At 35.2% G+C, this 19387-nt stretch overlaps 1 protein-coding gene across 4 annotated transcripts in view; it reads right to left on the bottom strand.

The window, feature by feature from the left end:
* The window catches only part of USP15 (ubiquitin specific peptidase 15), a 106365-nt gene that overhangs the window by 74111 nt on the left and 12867 nt on the right, over positions 1–19387 (bottom strand). For all 4 annotated transcript variants that reach the window (XM_039865873.1, XM_039865869.1, XM_039865871.1 and 1 more), the window contains exons 2-3: positions 13811–13938; positions 440–570 (exon numbers count right to left, since the gene is read on the bottom strand). In XM_039865873.1, the coding sequence (XP_039721807.1) occupies positions 440–570; positions 13811–13938 (259 nt within the window). The remainder of the gene's footprint in view (positions 1–439; positions 571–13810; positions 13939–19387) is intronic.

Genomic DNA, 19387 nt, shown 5'->3' with positions numbered 1-19387 from the left:
ATGACTAATGTGGGCAGGTAGCATATACAGCATGGATACGCCAGACAAAGGTATAATTCATGTCTCAAACAGGATGGAGCAGGAGAGTGTATGATTTCATCACACTACTTAGAATGACATGCAATTTAAAACTTAAGAATTGTTTATTTCTGGAATTTTTCCATTTAATATTTTTGGATCACGGTTGACCGCAACTAACTGAAACTACATAAAGCAAAACCACAGACAAGGAAGGATTGCTGTTAAGTGTTTATAATAGCAGGTGGCCTATAAGAAAACCCTCTATATGTGTTAACCGTTGTTATTATTATACAGTGTACAGTAACATTTTTACGGTCTTTTTCTCAATGATAATTGATGAGGCTTCGCAATTATTAGATTAACAATAAAATGTGAATTTTTTAAGAAAAAAATTTTTATTGTTATTTTTAATATGTACCTTTCGTGCTATTGGTTCCTGACCTTCCATCAATGTGTACCAGCTGACAAGTTTATTCCAGCCCTCAGTTGGCAATAGTATGTAATCCAATTCATCAATAAGATGCTCCTTAAGTGACTGGGCATCACCATCTGCAAAGGAAAAACAAGCTCAATAAAAAAAAAAAAAAAAAAGATTGTATATCTCTCAATACTTTCGTTGTGTAAATTCCAAATTACTTAAATTGACGAAGACGTATTTAAATGTTTCAATGTGTTGTGAAGAAAGTTCTGAAGAGGTTCACACCTAAATCTACATATTCCAACATAAACTTGCTTGAAGTTCCAATGCTTAGCATTCGTTAACAGGATTTAAAAACTTAAATTTTCTTTTATTAGGCTCTTAAAAATAAAATAAGCTGTAATTATTAGCCAAGGGACCTGAAAGAAGAGTTTCCCAAATATGGTCAGTATCGGAGATCCCTAACATGGTTATAGTGGTCATTCTAGCATTAGGTGATGAAGGAAGCTCAGAAACAAATCAATAACCTTTACAATGACTCAAAAGCACATGGGAGTCCTTCTAAACCATGTGACTCCCTGGAAACCATGACAGAAATCACAAAAGGGCATCCTGTGAACCAACTCATTACTCCAGAAGGCCCATGATCTAGACTCCTTCTCAGATCTAAAGTAGTAGTTTTTCCGATGCGATTCTATGATTCATTTTCAAAATTCTAGTTAAATTAAAAATTTAGTACAAGGCAAGCCAGAGGTATAGAAGCAATACTTACATCACAGTCCTAAATGGAGATTCATTTACTACTATCTGGTCCTTTACTTGAATTTCCAAAGTACAGAAATAGTTTATTGGGTTATATACAACATAAAGGAGATTTTCTCATTCTGAGCTAGTCTTAACAAACATGAGAAATCAAAATGTTGTTGGTAGCATTTCAATAATGAGAACATATTATTCTTAATAGATATAACAATATAAATCAAGAAGCAGGAAAAATGCTGAAGGGATTAAAGAAAATTATTCTATCTAGGATCAATCTACAGTCATAGAATCATATTAAACTTTGAGAAAACTATGGTTCATATACAGCACAAAATGGGAAATTTCCGAATCATTTATAGTACAGACTTCAATAGCAGATGCCAACTGCTAATTTTTAAGCTCAGTTTTTTTAAACCTTAGTTGTAATTTTTAAATTCTTGATGATAATTTGCAAGAGATTATTTTCAGAACCTTCTGAAGGTGAAAGAAACTTAAATATTCTAAATCCCTGTATGAACAATGTACTATTGAGACATAATACAGTAGATAACGGGTTCTTCCAGTGGGGGCCCTCTCCATAGGTCCCAGCATCTCAGGTGGCAGGAGGAGCAGCAAGATGCCAAGCAGCTCAGCTCTGTGAAGGCTCTTGCCAGGCTATGGCCTGCTGGCACCCAGCACACAGCCGCCCCACGCCATGATGTCCAAGAGGAAGGTCAGTTCTGCCAAGGGGTTGGTGAACAAGGAGCCCAAAAGAAGGCTGGAGAGGATATCAGCTAAACCTGCTCCTGCAAAAATGGAAACAAAGCCAAAAAAGGTGGCAGAAAAGGATAAATCTGCAGACAAAAAAAGTGCAAACAAAAGGGTAAAGGGGAGCAAAGGGATAACAGGCCAAAGTGGCCAACCAAGAAACAAAAGATCTACCTGCAGAAAACACAGACTAAAAACCAGGAGAGCCCAGCCTCTCTGATGAAGAAGAGAAAGAAGCCAAGTCTGATTAATATCATATACCATGCCTTATCAGTGGTCTGTCTCCTTTCTTGAACAATCCAGGGGAATATTTTTATCAACTATTTACGAAGTTCAAGTTTTTTAGTAGCTCTAGAAACATTTTTAAGGAGGGAATTCTACCTCACCCCATTTTTTAAAATGTAAATGCTTTTTTAAAAGAGTTGAAATTATTTGCTGGTTGTTTATTGTTTAGTACAACCAAAAAAATAGTGGGATATTGAATACGGGAGGCTTTGATTGCTTGGGTGTCAGTTTAACATTCCATAAATGGGGGCAGTTTTTACATCCTATAATACAAGAACACTAAATGGCAATTTGGAGTTAGTCGTGCATTTAACATGTCTTGAACATTTATAAATTATTTCTACTCCATGTTTTTGGTAGAACTGTTTCCTCTAAAGGAAACCACTCCTTGATCTTGGCTCTCCCTGTCAGAATTTTGCGCCCTCTGTAACATTTTTGGTCATGGTAGTCGTTTTCCTAGTAACTTTGTTAATGGGCTCTGAAAAATTGCAAATTTGATATGTACTATATATATTAAATTGTGACTTAGTAACAGCGTACCAACATTTGGAGGTATTGGTACTTGACACTCTATTACAGAAAATTAGCCTCCAAATTTTAAGCTGGAAAGTCGCTGGAATAACTGTTTAGAAAAGAATCACAACTATATGACGTTTTAGACTTTTTGCACGTACGTTAAGAATTGTGTATAAACTAAAAAGTCCATGTACTTATCTTAAAAACCACCAATAAAAATCTTGATTAAGGAAAAAAAGAATACAGCGGATAACCATGATATCTCAGACAATCCTCAAAACAATATTATAAGATAGGCATCTCCATTTTAGATTAGAAAATATTAGGGAAATTGAGTAACTCGTCCAAGATCATACATACAGAAAATTGCAGGTACAGTGAAAGGTATTATTAAAAACCCTGTAATCTCAATTGATTTCCGAAATACTATTATGAAGTAGATATCTCCATTTTTATTAGTAAATGGATTCAGGTATTGATATACTTGCCCAAGGTCACAAAGACAGAAAATTATACAGATTGGATTACAACACAAACACATTTACCCTATCATCCATTTTTTTTCACTCTAACAAACGGCCTCTAAGAACGCTGAGAAAATTAAAAAGTTTAAAATTAAGACTTCTATGCTGTTTTCCACAATAACTTAAGAGTTTGGGTAAATGATTTTATTCTGTAACAGAACCTAAGTAATAATTTGTATCTAGTGTACAAAATAAAATTATCATTTTTATGGGGGGAGAATACCTCTAAACAAAAAATAGCTATTTGATATATAATTGATATACAATAAACTGCACATATTTAAAATGTACAAATTTGATATGTTTTGACATATCAATACAAGTGTGAGATCACTACCACTACCAAAATGATGAAGACATTCATCACCCCCAAAGTTTTCCTTGTAGCTCTCTGTAATCTCTCCTTCTCGTCCATCCAAGGTCCACCATCCTGTCCCTAGAAAACCACTTATCTGTGTTTTGCAACTATAGACTATTTTGCATGTTTTAGAATTTTATATAAAAACTGTGTCTGCTTTCCATTACTAAAAGCAAATTTGCATTTTCTAGATTCTTATAAAAATAGAACATACTGTTTTCTTTGGCTTCATTTATGCTGCATAATTATCTTGAGATTCATTCATATTTTTATATATCAATAGTTCATTCGTTTTAATTGCTGAGTAGAATATGAATATACTATAATTTGTTTATCCATTCAGCTGTTGGATGGGCATTTTAGGTTGTTTCCAATTTTCTTATAATAACACTGGTATGAATATTCGTGTTCAAGTTTTCATATGGATACATGCATTCATTTTGGGAGGGTAAATACCTTGGAATGGAACAGCTAATTCCTAAGGTATATGAAGGTTTAGCTTTTAAGGAAATTCCCAGACTATTTCATTCCCAGAAACAGTGTTAAGAAAGTTCTACTTGCATCCTTGTCAACACTTGGTATGGGTCAGTCTTTTAAATATTAATCATGTTAATACATGTATAGTGGTACCTCACTGTGGTTTTAATTTCCATTTATCTAATGACTAATGATGTTATCTTTGCATGTGCTTTTTGAAAACTCTATCTTCTCTGGTGACATCTGTTCAAATCTTTTGCCCATTTTTTCCACAAAGCTTTATGCTTTCTTAATACTGTTTCAAGAATTCTTTATTCTATATACAAGTCTTTTATCAGCTAGGTGGTTTGCAAATATTTTCTTCCACACTGTGGTTTTACCTTTTCATTCCCTTAACAGTGTCATTTGAAGTAGGTTTTATTACTGATACAACATAATTCATCAATATTTTTCATTTATCAAAGAAACTTTATTAAATTTTCTTTATATCACATTTAAGAAATCTTTGCTTAACACAATGTCATAAATTTTTTTCCTTTTTCTATAAGTTTTATAAGTTTTGGGTTTTACATTTAGGTATGTGATTTGTTTTCAGATAATTTTGTATATGGTACCAGATATGGATCAAAATTCAAGGTTTTTTTTGCAAACGGATACTTAATACTCAAGCAGCATTAGTTTAAAAGACTATCCTCCCTTCATTGAATTTCTCCTTACATCTTTGTCTAAATTCAATTGACTATGAAGTTCCACTCAAGACGGTGGAGTAGGTAAACGCTATGCTTGCTTCCTCTCACAATCACATCAGAATCACAACTACACTACAGAACAATCATCATTGAGAATTACCTGATTTCTAGTTGAAGATAAGTCTTATAACTAAGGATACATGGATGAGGCCACACAGAGACTGGTAGGAGGGGCAGAGACTCAGAAGGAGTGATTAAATATCGGAAGAGCTGTCTGGGCTACGGAGGTCCACCCTGAGAAGCAATGGGTCCCAGCCCCACATTAGGCTCCCCAGCCTACGGTTCCAGTGCCAAGAGAGAATTTCCCACAACTTCTAGCTGTGAAAACCAGCAGAGACTGTGGCTGAGACTAACCAAGGGCAGCTAGAGTCACAGCCATACCTCTTACAGGTCCTGCACATTGAACTGCTGATTGACTCACTTGCTCTGAGTTCCAGCACTGGGGCAGCAGTGTGAAAGGCGCCAGGGACATACAGGGAGAAACTAAATTGTCTGGCTTTGGGGAGAGAGCCGGAGGGGTAGACAAAAGTACTAGTAGAATCAGTGCTCCTTTACTGAGGCATCCCCACCACCCAGCATGCAAATATAGACAAGTGCCATGTCTGAGTCTCCATCAACCTGGCTAACACTGTTCATCCTGCCTTGTTGATTCCTACGATCCCATCATACCCAAGTTGTAGGCTCACTCTAGGTACTTCCAGTGGCTTTTCCATACAAACAGCCTGTCTGGGCTCATGCTACAGACTTTTCCAAAATCTCTCAAAAAGACACAAACCCTGAAAAAGCAGCATCTGGCCTCAAGGTGCCCCATACCTCTTGTTGAGTAGCCCCAAGGCTCAGCCCTAGTGACAGCCAGCCTTAGTACACAGCTCAGCCTCTCTCAGCCACCTCTAAGCCCAGTGGCAACCATCTGCAGATCACTTTGTAGCTCATACCAAGTGGCCCTGGGAAGGGCATAGGCAGTGGCTGACCTTGGCTTGCAACGACCCCCTTCCAAAAAGCCCCAGAACTAATACACTGGGTGGTCAGTTTCGGACCACACCAGAGCACCACTCAAGCACCTCCGCAAATAACACACCAAAAGGGCAGACTGGGCAGGCACCAGACCTCTGCTAAGGTGAATCATGCCCCTCCACTGTAGTCACAGCCAGTCCTCACAACCAATCAGCATGAGAGTCAATCCTACTGCCTTGGAAACAGTAGCCGAAACTCAATTACAACAGGAAGGCGCATACAACCAACACAAGGGACACGCCTGGGGTACCTGGCTCAGGAGATCAGTGAGACTGTGCCACTGGGCCCATCGGACACCTACTATATATATAAGGACACTCTACTAAGACTGGGAGATACAGCGGCTCTATCTAATACAGAGAAACAAACACAGGGAGGTAGCAAAAATGGGAGACATAGAACCATGAAAGAAGAAAACAAAGTTCCAGAAAAAGAACTAAACAAAGTGAAGACAAGCAATCTGTCAGATGCAGAGTTCAAACCACTGGTTATAAGGATGTTCAATGATCTCAGTGAGAACTTCAACGAAGACATAGGAAACATAAAAATGGAAATCGAAACATAAAAAAGAATCAGTCATAAATGAAGAAGAGAATTAACTGAGATTAAGAATACATTTGAAAGAATCAAGAGATTAGATGAAGCAGAGGTTTGAATTAGCAATTTGGAAGATAAGGTAACAGAAAACACCTAATCAGAACAGCAATAAGAAAAAAGAATCCAAAATATGCAGATAGTTTAAGGGGCCTCTGGGGCAACATCAGTGTACCAAGATTCATATCACAGAAGTACCAGAAGGAAAAGAGAGCAAGGGAATGGAAATGTATTTGAAGAAATAATGACAGAAACCTTCCCTGACCTGTTGAAGGAAACAGACATACAAGCCCAGGAAGTGCAGAGTCCAAAACAAGATGAACCCAAAGAGGCTCACACCAAGACACATCATAATTAAAATCTCAAAGTTTAAAGACAAAGAGAGAATCTTACAAGCACCAAGAGAAAAGCAGTTAGTCACCTACAAGGGAGCACCCATAAGACTGTTAGCTGATTTCTGAACAGAAACTGTGCAAGTCAGAAGAGACTGGCACGAAACAGTCAATGTGATGAAAGGGACCTACAATCACGATTATTCTACCCAGCAAAACTATTATTTGGAATTGAAGGACAGATAAAGAGCACCAGAAAAGAAAAAGCTAAAGGAGTTCACCACTACCAAACCAGTATTATAAGAAATGTCAGAGGGACTTCTTTAAAAAGAAAAAAAAAGTTCAAAAATAGGAATAATAAAATGGCAATAACTACATATCTATCAACAATTCTTTAAATGTAAATGAATTAAATGCTCCAATTAAAAAGACAGATGGTAGCTGAATGGAGAAGAAAACAAGACCCTTACATATACTGCCTACAAGAGACTCACTTCAGATCAAAAAACAGACAGACTGAAAGTAAAGGGATGGAAAAGATATTTCATGAAAATGGAAACAAATAAACAAAAGCTGGAGTAGCAAGACTTAATACAAGACATAAGACTTTAAAACAAAGGCTATATCAAGAGACAAAGAAAGACCTAATAATCCCACTCTGGGTATTTATCCAAAGAAATCCACAACAGTAGTTCAAAGGGACATATGCATCCATATGTTCACTGCCTCATTATTTACAAGAGCCAAGAAATGGAGGCAATCTGGTTGCCCATCAATGGAGGAAAGGATAAACAAGAGGTGGTACATATATACAATGGAATGTTACTCAGCCATCAGCTGTAAGAAAGAATGAAATCTTGCCTTCTGCAACAATATGGATGGACCTAGAAGGTACTGTGCTGAGTGGAGTAAGTCAGATAGAGAAAGACAAATGTCATATGATTTTACTTATATGCAGAATCTAGAGAATAGGATAAATGAACAAACAAAAACAGAAACATGCACATAGATACAGAGAACATTTTGATGGTTGCTGGACTGGGGGCAGAGTGGAGGGGGGCAAGGAATTAAGAGGTACAAACTGGTAGTTAAAAATAGTCACAGAGAGATGGGAAAAAATAGCGTAGATGACAGAGGCTTTGTTCGTCCCTCTTGCGACCAAATCAAAGCTGTGACAGAAACACGGAGCAAACAGCAAGGAAAGTCACCTGGGATCTAGATGAACAGAAGCCCTACAGCCAAGGAGAGAAATAATTAATCAAACTGCAAAGGTAGAAGGTAGGAGGGGGCAAAGACATGAGGCTGCCCAGTCCTGAGCAGCTGAGCAGGACAGAGGCTACGGGCAGCAGCAGCTGGCAGCTGCAGATGCCTCTTAAAGAGGCTGTGTCCGCGAGTGGACTTTCGCGTTGACAGGCCTGCTTGCTCTTGAACACCAGCACTGGTTGGCTGCACAGGAGGCACCAGGGACTTACAGGGGGACAAAGAATTGTTGGAGTGAGGACCAGAAGTGAGGCTCTCTCCAGGGCAGCAGGGCCAGCAGTATCCATTGTTCCTCTGTTGAGCCCTCCCTCCCCTGCCCAGTGTGTAGATGCAGAACTGCCATAACTGAGCCCTCATCAAACTGGATAACAGAGGTCCTCTGCCCAGAGGATTCTCTGAAATTCCGCCTCCCCTATCTTGTGACCCCACCCAAGCCACATCTAGGTGTGTCTTCAGCAAGTCTGGTGCTTCCTGCTGAGCAGCACCAAGACTCAAGCTGGTCTGGGTTTCTGGTGTGGCCTTTTGAGGCAACTATAAGCACAGCATCTGTGGATTGCTTGCTGAATCTTAACATGTGGCTCCGGAGGGGCAGAGGGTGGGGCTAAACTTGGCCTGCAGCTGAATCCCTCAGGATTGTGCTACCGGACACATGCTACACAAAACTGAGCTGATAAGACTGGGAGACTTAGAAGAGCTGTGCTTAGCACAAAGAAACAGACGTGGAAAGGTAGTCAAAATGGAAAGACAGAGAAGTAGAAACCATATGAGAGGACAAAACGGAGATCCAGGAATAATGGAGTCAAGCAATCTAACAGATGCAGAGTTCAAAACACTGGTTATAAAGATGCTCAATGAACTCAGGGGAAGTGTAAATGAATTCAGTGAGAATTTTAACAAAGAGATAAAAAATATAAAAATGGAAATGAAAATTATAAAAGGGAACCAGTCAAAATGAAGAACACATTATCTAAGATGAAGATGGAATAAACAGTGGATAAAGAAAAAGGATTGAACCATTGATAATAGAAGATGGGGAAGTCAAGGACACTCAATCAAAACAGCAAGAAAAAAGAAACCAAGATTATAATAATTTCAGGAGCCCATGGGACACAATTAAATGTAAAAATATCCATGTCATAGGGGTACCCGAAGAAAAACAAGAAGTTGAAGAGCTATTTGAAGAAACAATGATGGAAAACTTCCCTAACCTGGTGAAGGATATAGACATACTACCCCAGGAAGCTCAGAGAGTCCCAAGAAAGAGGAACCCAAAGAGGCCCGCACCAAGACACATCATAATGAAAATGCCAAAGGTTAGATACAAAGAGAGAATCTCGAAAACAGCAAGAGAAAAGCAGTTAGTTACCTACAAGAGAGCACCCATGAGACTGGCAGCTGATTTCCCAAAAGAAACCATGCAGAACAGAAGGGCTTGGCACCATATTCAAAGTGATGAAAACCCTGGATCTATTACCAAGAATACTTTATCCAGCAAAGCTATCAGAGTCGAAGGACAGATAAAGAACTTCCCAGACAAAAATAAGCTAAAGGAATTCATCAACACCAAGACAGTATTACAGGAGGGACTTCTTTAAAAAGAAAAAAACATGTATCAAGAACAGGAATAAAGAATGCTAATAACTACATTCCTATCAACGAGTACCTCAAATAGAAAATTAAGTGCTCTAACTAAAAGAAAGAGTGGCTGAATGGATAAGAAAACAAGACCCCTACATATGCTGCCTACAAGAGACTCACTTCAGATTAAAAGATGCACACAGACTAAAAGGAAGGGGATGGAAAAAGATATTGCCTTGATGGACCTAGAGGGTAATAAGCTGAATGAAATGAGTTGGATAGAGAAAGACAAATACTGCATGACTTCACGTGCATGTGGAATCTAAAGAAGAAAATAACAACAACAACAAAAACAGAAATAAACTCATAGATACAGAGAATATTTTGAGGGCTGCTAGATGGTAGGGGTTTGGGGAAAACAGAGAAAAAAGGCAAAAGGATTAAGAAGTACAAATGGATAGTTGCAGAAGAGACATGGAGATGTAGAGTGTAGCATGGGGAAGATGGTTAATAACGTTTAGTGGGGTGATCGCTTTTTGAGTTATGTGGATCTCTGATCATTATGCTGTACAACTGAAACTGGTAATATTATTGTATGCCAACTATAATTGAAAAAAACTTATTGAACTGTACAATGTAAATATGAGTAACTAATTGTCTATTATATTTCAATAAAGCCAGAAAAAAATGAAAATAAATAAAAACAGTCACGGAGATGTACAGCATGGGGAATATATCCAGTAGCCTTGTAGTTAATTATGTATGGTGTCAGATGGGTTCTAGATTTATCTAGATGATCACTTTGTAAGTTATATAAGTGTCCAATCACTATTGTATGCCTGAAACTAATATAATAATGTATGTCAAGTGTAATTGAAAAAAATTTTTTTAAATAAAATTAAAAAATAATAAAATAAAACCAATTGACCATATCCATTTGGATATACTTCTCGATTCCCTAATCTATTCTACTGATTCTTATCTCACATCATACAGAAATAGTAACTTAAAGTTGATCAAAGACATAAATGAAACAGCTAAAATTATAAAACTCTTATAAGTTTAAATCTTTTATGACTTTGTATTAGGTGATGCTTTCTGACACCAAATCTCAACCAAAAAGCAACCAAAGGAAAAACAGGTAAATTAGATTTCATCAAAATTAAAAACTTGTGCTTCAAAGGTACCACCATTAAGGAAGTAAAAGATAGCCTATGGCCATACCACCCTGAACGTGCCCAATCTCGTCTGATCTCGGAAGCTAAGCAGGGTCAGCCCTGGTTAGTACTTGAATGGGAAGAAAGTTAAAGACAATCCATAGAATGGGAGACAATTTTTAGAAATCATATATATAATCAGGGGCTTAGTATCAGAATATGTAAAGAAGCTTTAAAACAAAACAATTAAAAGACAAATAACCCAATTCAAAAATAGGCACTGGTTCTGAACAGACATTTCTCCAAAAAAAGAAAAAAAGATATACAGGTAATACAGATAAGATACTTAACATCATTAATCACTAGGGAAAGAGAAATCAAAATTGCAACAAGATAACATTTCACACCTATTAGGATGACTATAATAAAAGGACAAGCAATAATAAGGGTTAAGTGTTGACAAGGATGCAGAGATATTGAAACCCTCATATATTGTTGGTGGGAATGTAAAATGGTGTAACTATTTTGGAAAACAGTCTAATAACTCCTTAAATAGTTAATTCCATGTAACATATCCAAGAGAAATGAAAATACACATCTATACAAAAATCTGTAAATGAATGTTCATAGCCAGAGAGTGAAACAAACACAATGTCCATCAACTGATGAACAGATAAATGAACTGTGGTATATCCAGACAATGGAAAATTATTCATGCATAAAAAGGAATGAAATACTGATTCACACTATATGGGTGGCATTTGAAAACTGTGCGCTAAGTGAGAGAAGTCAAACATTAAAAGCCACATACTGTATGATGCTATTTAGACAAAATGTCTAAAATAGGCAAATCTAAAATAGAGACAGAAAGTAGATTTGTAGTTGCCTAGGGCTGGGGGTTCTGAATGCGGATGAGGTGTGAATTGCTAATGAGCATGAAGTTTCTTCCTGGGGTGATGAAAATGTGGAATTAGATGGTGATGATAGTTGCACGACTTTGTAAATTTACAAAAAACCACTGAATTGTATAATTTAAATAGATTAATTTTATGGTATATAAATTTCCTCTCCAATTTTTAAAAGTCTACTAGGAATAGGAATTGTGTTGAATTTATAGATTGAGTGGGGAAATTCAACAGTACTGAGTCTTTTGATCCACTAACATGATTTCTCTAATTACTTAGGTTTTAATTTCTCTCAGCAAAGTCTTATAGTTTTCAGTGTACATATTTTGTTAAATTTATCCATCCCTGTTCCTTTGCTGGCTGTAGCCCGAGGCCTCTCTCTCTTTCTAGAGGATTCCTGTCTTCCTTCTCACATGGTCCCTTACATTTTCAAATTAGCAATGATGCACTGAATTCATCTCATGCTTTGACTCTCTTTTTCAGCCACCAGCCAGAGAAAACTCTGCTTTTAAAGGGCACATATGATTAGATTAAGATCACTGGGAAAATTCCCCTTTTGTTGGATAACAAATAATCATGGTCATGATATCTCATCCTATTCACAGACTTTACCCATACTCAAAGGAGATGTGACTATACAAGATTGAAGATTACTGGAGGTCAGTCTTATAATTCTGCTTTTACCACAACATGGCACTTATCTTTTTCAATCTCCTACTTATTAAATCAAATCTTGTAGTCTCTACCTACAATTAGGGTGTTTACATTTAATGTGATTATTCACAGAGCTGGGTTTAATTCTACCATCTTGCTATTTATTTTGTATTTGTTTCATTTGCTGTTCGTTCCTTTTATCCACTTAAAAATTTTTTAAAAAATATTTCTAATTATGCATATTTTTTTGCTTTTTTGCATGCCCGGTAATATTTGGTTGGATCCAAGACATTAAATTTGATCTAGTTGGATGCTGGATATTTTTTTCCTATAAATACTCTTGCATTTTGTTTGAGATACAGTTAAGTTACTTGGAAATAGTTTGATGCTTTCAAATTAGAAGGACACGAGAATTAACTCTACCCTATTACAGAGGCAAAACTATTCTCAGTAGTCTACCCTGTAAAATACAAAGTTTTCCACTCTGGCTGCAGTGAATACATTATTCTTGGTCCCTCTCATATGAGCTCCAATGATTGGTCTTCTAATTTTTGGGGGTGGTTCTTTCCCTAGCCTTCAGGAGCTTCCTCACAAGCATGCACTAATCAACAGTCAGCTGAAGACTTGAAAGAGACCCTCTGTATATCTCTAGGTCTCACTCTCTCTCTGCACTGCTTATTCCTCTCTGGTAGTCTACCCTGAAAACTCTGGCAGCCTTGGTCTCCCTGGACTCCAAACTCTTTCCTCAACTACAGGAGACTGCCAAGCTCTGCAATCTGTGCTGTGTCTTGAAAACTCTCACTGCAATAAGCTGAGGCAATCACAGGGCTCACCTCATTTGTTTCATAACTCTCAGGGATCACTGTTCTTTGTTGCCTGAGTTGCCTAATGTCCAATGTTTCAAAATCTGTTTCATGTAGTTTGTCAGGGTTTTAGTTTGTTCAAGTAGAAAGATAAATCTGGTCCCTGTTACTTTATCATGGCCAGAAATGGCAGTTCTGCTACTTAGGTTTTAGTTTCCTTAAGTGTAATGAAAGGTATAAAAGAGCTAGCAAGTAGTGAGGGTCGTAGAAGATTAATGCAAAAATCCAAGAATGTAAACATACATCAGTGCTCCTCAACTTAAAGAAAAAATGTCATGTGTCTATTAGGAAAAACAATATACAACACAGCATTTTCCGAAAATAATAAGATAGTGAGTGCTTTCTAATTTACATTCTTTGTTTAAAGTTTTAAACAATAATTAACCCTTCTTACATAATATATAAAAACAAAATTTGTCATGATACAGGATAGTAATTTTAACAGAAAAATTTGAGCTCATTAGGTCAAATCAACAATACAAAGGAATTTCTAACCTTTCAGTTTAGTTACATTAATATTTTCTATATTACATGTAGTGACTTTAATATATTGAAATGAACACATTTACAACTTGATTAAAAAAAGGAAATAATACCTTTGAGAAGTCCAGTGTTATCAATAGGTCCAGGATATACATTTTGATCTCCCATCTGATATTTGTCCCAACTGTCAAAGCCAACATATTTTTTCCACTGTTTGAACCAGCGACTATCAACTAGGTACCTAAAAAAGAAAAGAAATCAATAAAAGAAAAACTTGGAAATATAGGAACAACAGAGAAGCTACCTAATTTTGATATTTCATTTTGTATTAAAGTATGTGCTTACGTTAAAGATTACTGAGAATAAATACGATATCAAGTATTTGGAAGAAAAATATTTCACTTGTGTAAAGTATCATTTTTCAACTGTTCTATAAATATCCACTACTTGAGGATAAATACTGACATACACATTTTAAAAAATTTCTTAACAGCACTTTTTAAAAAATGCAAGTAATGTCTCTTCAATAAAAAATTTCCAATCGACCAAAAATTCAAATGGTAATCATAAAAATTAAAACAAATTATAAAATGCAATATGGTAAAATATAAATAAGAAAAATGGTTCTTTTGTAAAAACTTACAAATACAGTGTATTAATTTTATAGATTTTACTGTATCTTCTGGGGCTTAAGGAAAGTAATTATTAAAGGTTTGCAAGATTGATTATAATAATTATCAAAGTTTTAAAAAAACTTTAAAATTATCTTTACCAAAGTTAGTAACAATCTCTCTCTGTTTCTCATACAACAGTAAAACCTACTGGGACAAGGAAGATTGATTTCTGATTGATTGAAAAAGTCTGAGGCACTTAGTACTACAAGCATTACTGAAACTTATTTTCATCTTATTTTCTAATACCTAGAATTAGTTTCTCATCAGGTGACCAGTGACAGATAAAGTAAAATAGTGGTTCTCTAGCAAAGAGAGCATAAAAAAAATCATAAACCTAAAAATCTTTACAAATTTATTGACCATATATACCTATGAAATTCTGCTTTGCCCCGGTTCATTATAATTTTAAGTTCTTTTCCAGAAACAAATTCTCCACATATAACCGATTCAATCACAAACAAAATCAAAAGTAATAATTTAACAAGTTGTTTAAAGCCCATGTGTATAATAATACTGGGTAACTAAGTTTTTAGGAGATCATCATTCTGATGTTTCTGTGCTTACTACATATAGTACTATAGGAATAAAATGCTATAGTTATGTCTGAAAATATCTGAAGCAAAGGCACCAACCTAACAAAACCCTACAATTCTTAAATATTCATCAATAATTTAATTCTCTACGAGTATGGCAGAATTTCTATACACGAGTACTCCAAACCCACTGTCAGGATTATGCAAGTGAAAGCCCCCAAATCATAAAATTTGAGATTTATGAGGAAAAAAGTTAGAGACTAAGTCATAAAAAAACCCTATTACTAAAACAAATGAAATAGATTAAACTAGCAATGACTTTATATGTTAAATTGATAATAAAGTAAATTATATTAAATTTTATTTCACCCACTAAAAATTTTTTAGACTTTCTCCTCTGCAATTTAACCAAGATATTTGGACATTTCATTTGCTTTCTTTGCAAATCAGTGCCATACTAAATGGCCTTTGCCCTATTCCATTCATCTCTTTTTCTGTCATTGTGCCAATTTTAAAGTGTCTTAATTACTTTAATTTTGATATTTTTAAGGGCAAGTTCCCCTTGCTTTTGGTGTTGCAAACTGTCTTAGCTATCTTTTGCCATTTGCTCTTCCATATGAATTTTAGAATCAGTTTATCAAGTTTCACAAAAAAAACCTGTTTAAGATTTTGATTGGAATTGTGTTGAATTTATAGATTAACAACGCTATAATTTAAAATTTCATTTATAAAACTACACTTTAAAAACTATTTGTTGAATACTATCAAAATTCTATCTCTATGTATTTAAAAGATATATCTACAATATGGGGCTTTATTTCCCAAAGTATTTAATGAATCCTGCAGTTAGAGTGGAGGTTTCCACTCTAAGTGACTATTTTCTGTATAATGATACTATTATGACAGACAACTCTGCCATTTAATGAATATTTCGCTGCTTTCAACACTAATTTTAACTGCAAAGAGTATCATATTTCTGTTACAGACCACCGCCTATATCTTACTTGTATAATTTTGTAGTAACGAAACATGTAGGAAGTAGAAAAAATAGGAGCATCAATTACACAAATAATGTGTATTCTTAGGTGTACCCATGAAAGACAACAACATTAGATAAAATAGACAAATAAATGAAAAATTTTATTTCAAAACATTTACATAGATTTGTTGTCTGTAAAAACTCTACTCCTAATCCATGGATCTGCCAAAATCCCAATTCCTCAATTTGAACAGATAAAAGCCTAGAACAGAATTAACGGCTCACCAAGATTACAAATGAGTGAACAAAGACCTGAATTTATACATTCTCAACAGCACTCTTAATCTTTGGTATGCTATACGGGTCCAGATGATTCCAATTTCAGCTTAAGAGTTTCTTTTTAAATAGTTATAACTATTTGTGAAAATTGATATTTCATGGCTTTTATTTTCAGATTTCTAAGAAAGAATAAAAGTCATGAAATATTGATCTTCACAAGTTGTTATAACTACGATTTTGGGATAAAGACTAAAATCCTTAATACTGCATAACAGGTCTTATATGATCTGCTCTTTCCTACCTCTCTAGTTTCTCAGCTGGTATCTTATGCTGAGATCTAGCTGCAAGAGCCTTTTTTCAGTTTCTAGACACACAATTTTCTGCTTCATGGCTTCTTCTGCCTAGAATATATTTTCCTCCTGCTCTCAATACCTAGTTAACTCCTATCATCTTCTAGATAGTCTAAATGTCACTTCGATAAGAAAGTCTTTCCATAAGCTTCTGTTTCCTCTCAGATGATTTGGGAAAAGAAAAACAAAATGGCAATCTCAGTCTTCTACATATAAAGTTACGAAAGTTACTTTTAATAATAACAAAATAACTAACCTTTGAGCTTTACTCTTGGGCCAGACACAAACATCTAAGCACTTTAATATATTGGCTCCTCTACTCCTTTAACTACCCAACCAGGTAGGCACTATTAAAACCTCATTAGCACATAGGAATTAAAACTTGCCCAAGGTTACAAAGCTAGTGCTAGGCCCATGATTAAGAAAATGTAGTACTGGCATAGGGAGAAGCAAAAAGACCAATGAAACAGCACAAAGAAACTAGAACCAGACTCATTTATATGTGGAACTATGATGTATGCCAGAAGTATCATTACAAACTAGAAAGATCTGCCTTTGTACTGGCTATATACAAAAAACTATACGAAAAACTAGAGCCGAACCTTACATATGCACTAAGTTCTACTCTAATGCTTGTTTCAAAAAACTTGAATGTGTTAAACATGATTGATATAGTAGGGAATAACACAAATTTCAGCATATGCTTAAGCACTACTTCACCCACAACCAGGGCGAAACTAAGGTGAGACGAGTAAGATGTCTATGGATTCTAACAGGGAGAGCCTCCTTAAATTTTATACCCTGGGTGCCTTGCTTGCCATCCACTAGTCCTAACGCTGAAACAAACACAAGGGGGGTGTAGAACATTACCCAGCTGTACTGAGCCACGCAAGAATGCACAAAACACACACTTCAAACATCTACCTAAATTCATGTGTGTTATGAGCCACATTCTCCATAACTGTAGTTACAACTTCTTGGCAGATTTCAGACAATCCTCCTTCTACCACTTCACAATAACTCATAAGCCGCAACCTTTCTGAATCCCACTTCCACAAGTAATCTTCATTTTTTTCCAAATAAAAATATCAACTTTGTTATGGTATTCATGCATGTCTTAACCATTTAGCATGTGTAAAATTGTGCTACCATTTTTAAGTATTTTTTTAATGTGTCACTGACAAAATTTTTTTGAGTATGAAGCCCAGCCCCATTATCCCCATATGCCCTATGTTTTTTATTGCATGATTCTGCATATAGCATGGTGATTTTTAGGAACATATGCTGTGTTACAGAAGAATTAGCTGTGCAAAAAATAGTTGTATTAAAAATATAAATGTGAAAGCAAAAGTATAATTTAAAAAAAGATATGAGAAAATCCTTGTTACTTTAGAATATATGAAGAGTTAATACAAAGAGCAAAATAATCTTAAAGTTTGATAATCTTGCCAAGGTTAAAATGAGAAGCTATCTGTTGATCAACAGATACCACCAAGTAAAGAGATAAGACTGGGGAAGATACTTATACCACATGTAACCAACAAAGGATCAGGACACGTGAAGAATTCCTTTAATTAAAAAAAGAGAGAGAGAGAGAGAGAGAGAGAAAGCAATTCACAGAACAGAAAACCAGAATGACCTCTATACATGAGAAGATGGTGAATCTTATTAGCAATGGGAATACAAATTAACACAATACCATGCCATTCTCATGAAACTGGTGAACACACAAACATATGCATGCACATATGTCAACAATATTAAGTGTACAGAAGATGTGTAGTAACAGAAATTCATATACTGCCAAAGGGAATGTAAACTAGAACCCTCACTTTGGAGAATAATTTGGCACTATCTATTAAAGATGAGTATACCATAAAATCATGTATCGCCACTAAGTTTTATTCTATAGAAACTCTTGCACTTATCTACAATAATACGACTATAAGTACATACTGCAGTATAATTTCTAAGAATAAAAACTGGGAAAACCTTAATATCCACTATTCACACCAAGAAATATTGTACAAAAACTGAAATGAAAAATGCGACTACACGCATTCACATGGATAAATCTCAAAACTACAATGTTGAACAACAAAAAAGCTGCAAACGCATAATGTAATATAATACAAATATGCTAAGATATAGATAAGCACACAGTGCGACACAGAAAACTGTAAAACATGGCCACAAATAATTCATAGTATTTACAGACCCATGTATATTAAAAGTATAAATAATAAAAATCAGTTTCAGGACAGTGACGCCCTCTGGCTATAGAGGGAAGGTGGGTGGGATTAGGGAAACATACAATGAAATTCAACTGTATCTGTAATGTTTCGTTTTCTTAAACTAAGAAGTATACACATTTTGTTGTATTTTTCTTCGTACTCTTCTGTCCCCCTGAAGTATTACATTAAATATGATGTTTTCTATTTAATATAGAATGGTTTATATACACATCTTCATATATATGCACTAAAATGAAGTAGTCAAATGTATAGACTACAATGTTGAGGCCAACAAAACTGATAAAGTGAGAGTCAAAAAATGAAAAGAAATTTCAAGCATGAAGATAAGAAAAACAACCATAATACAACTTTGTGTTTTTTCTAATTGGTATAAAAAAAATACATACAGCAAAATGTATAAAATGAATAATTTAAAAATAAAATAAAATGAATAGTTTTAGTTTTACTATTTTTTAATTTGTAATTTTATATTATCTCATATTTATAATTTATATTATCTCTTCCAAACAGATGAGTTTGCATTAGATTTTAATTAAAAATTTACACAAGCTTTGAAAAATTTTCTTTGGAAAAATATGATTTATTTGACTGTTTCTAACATCAAATTATGATTGATATAT

The sequence above is a fragment of the Pteropus medius genome, unplaced genomic scaffold (assembly GCF_902729225.1).
Source record: "Pteropus medius unplaced genomic scaffold, Ma_sr-lr_union100, whole genome shotgun sequence".
In the NCBI taxonomy this organism is placed as follows: Eukaryota; Metazoa; Chordata; class Mammalia; order Chiroptera; family Pteropodidae; genus Pteropus; species Pteropus medius.
This window is presented reverse-complemented; position numbering and strand designations above follow the sequence as displayed.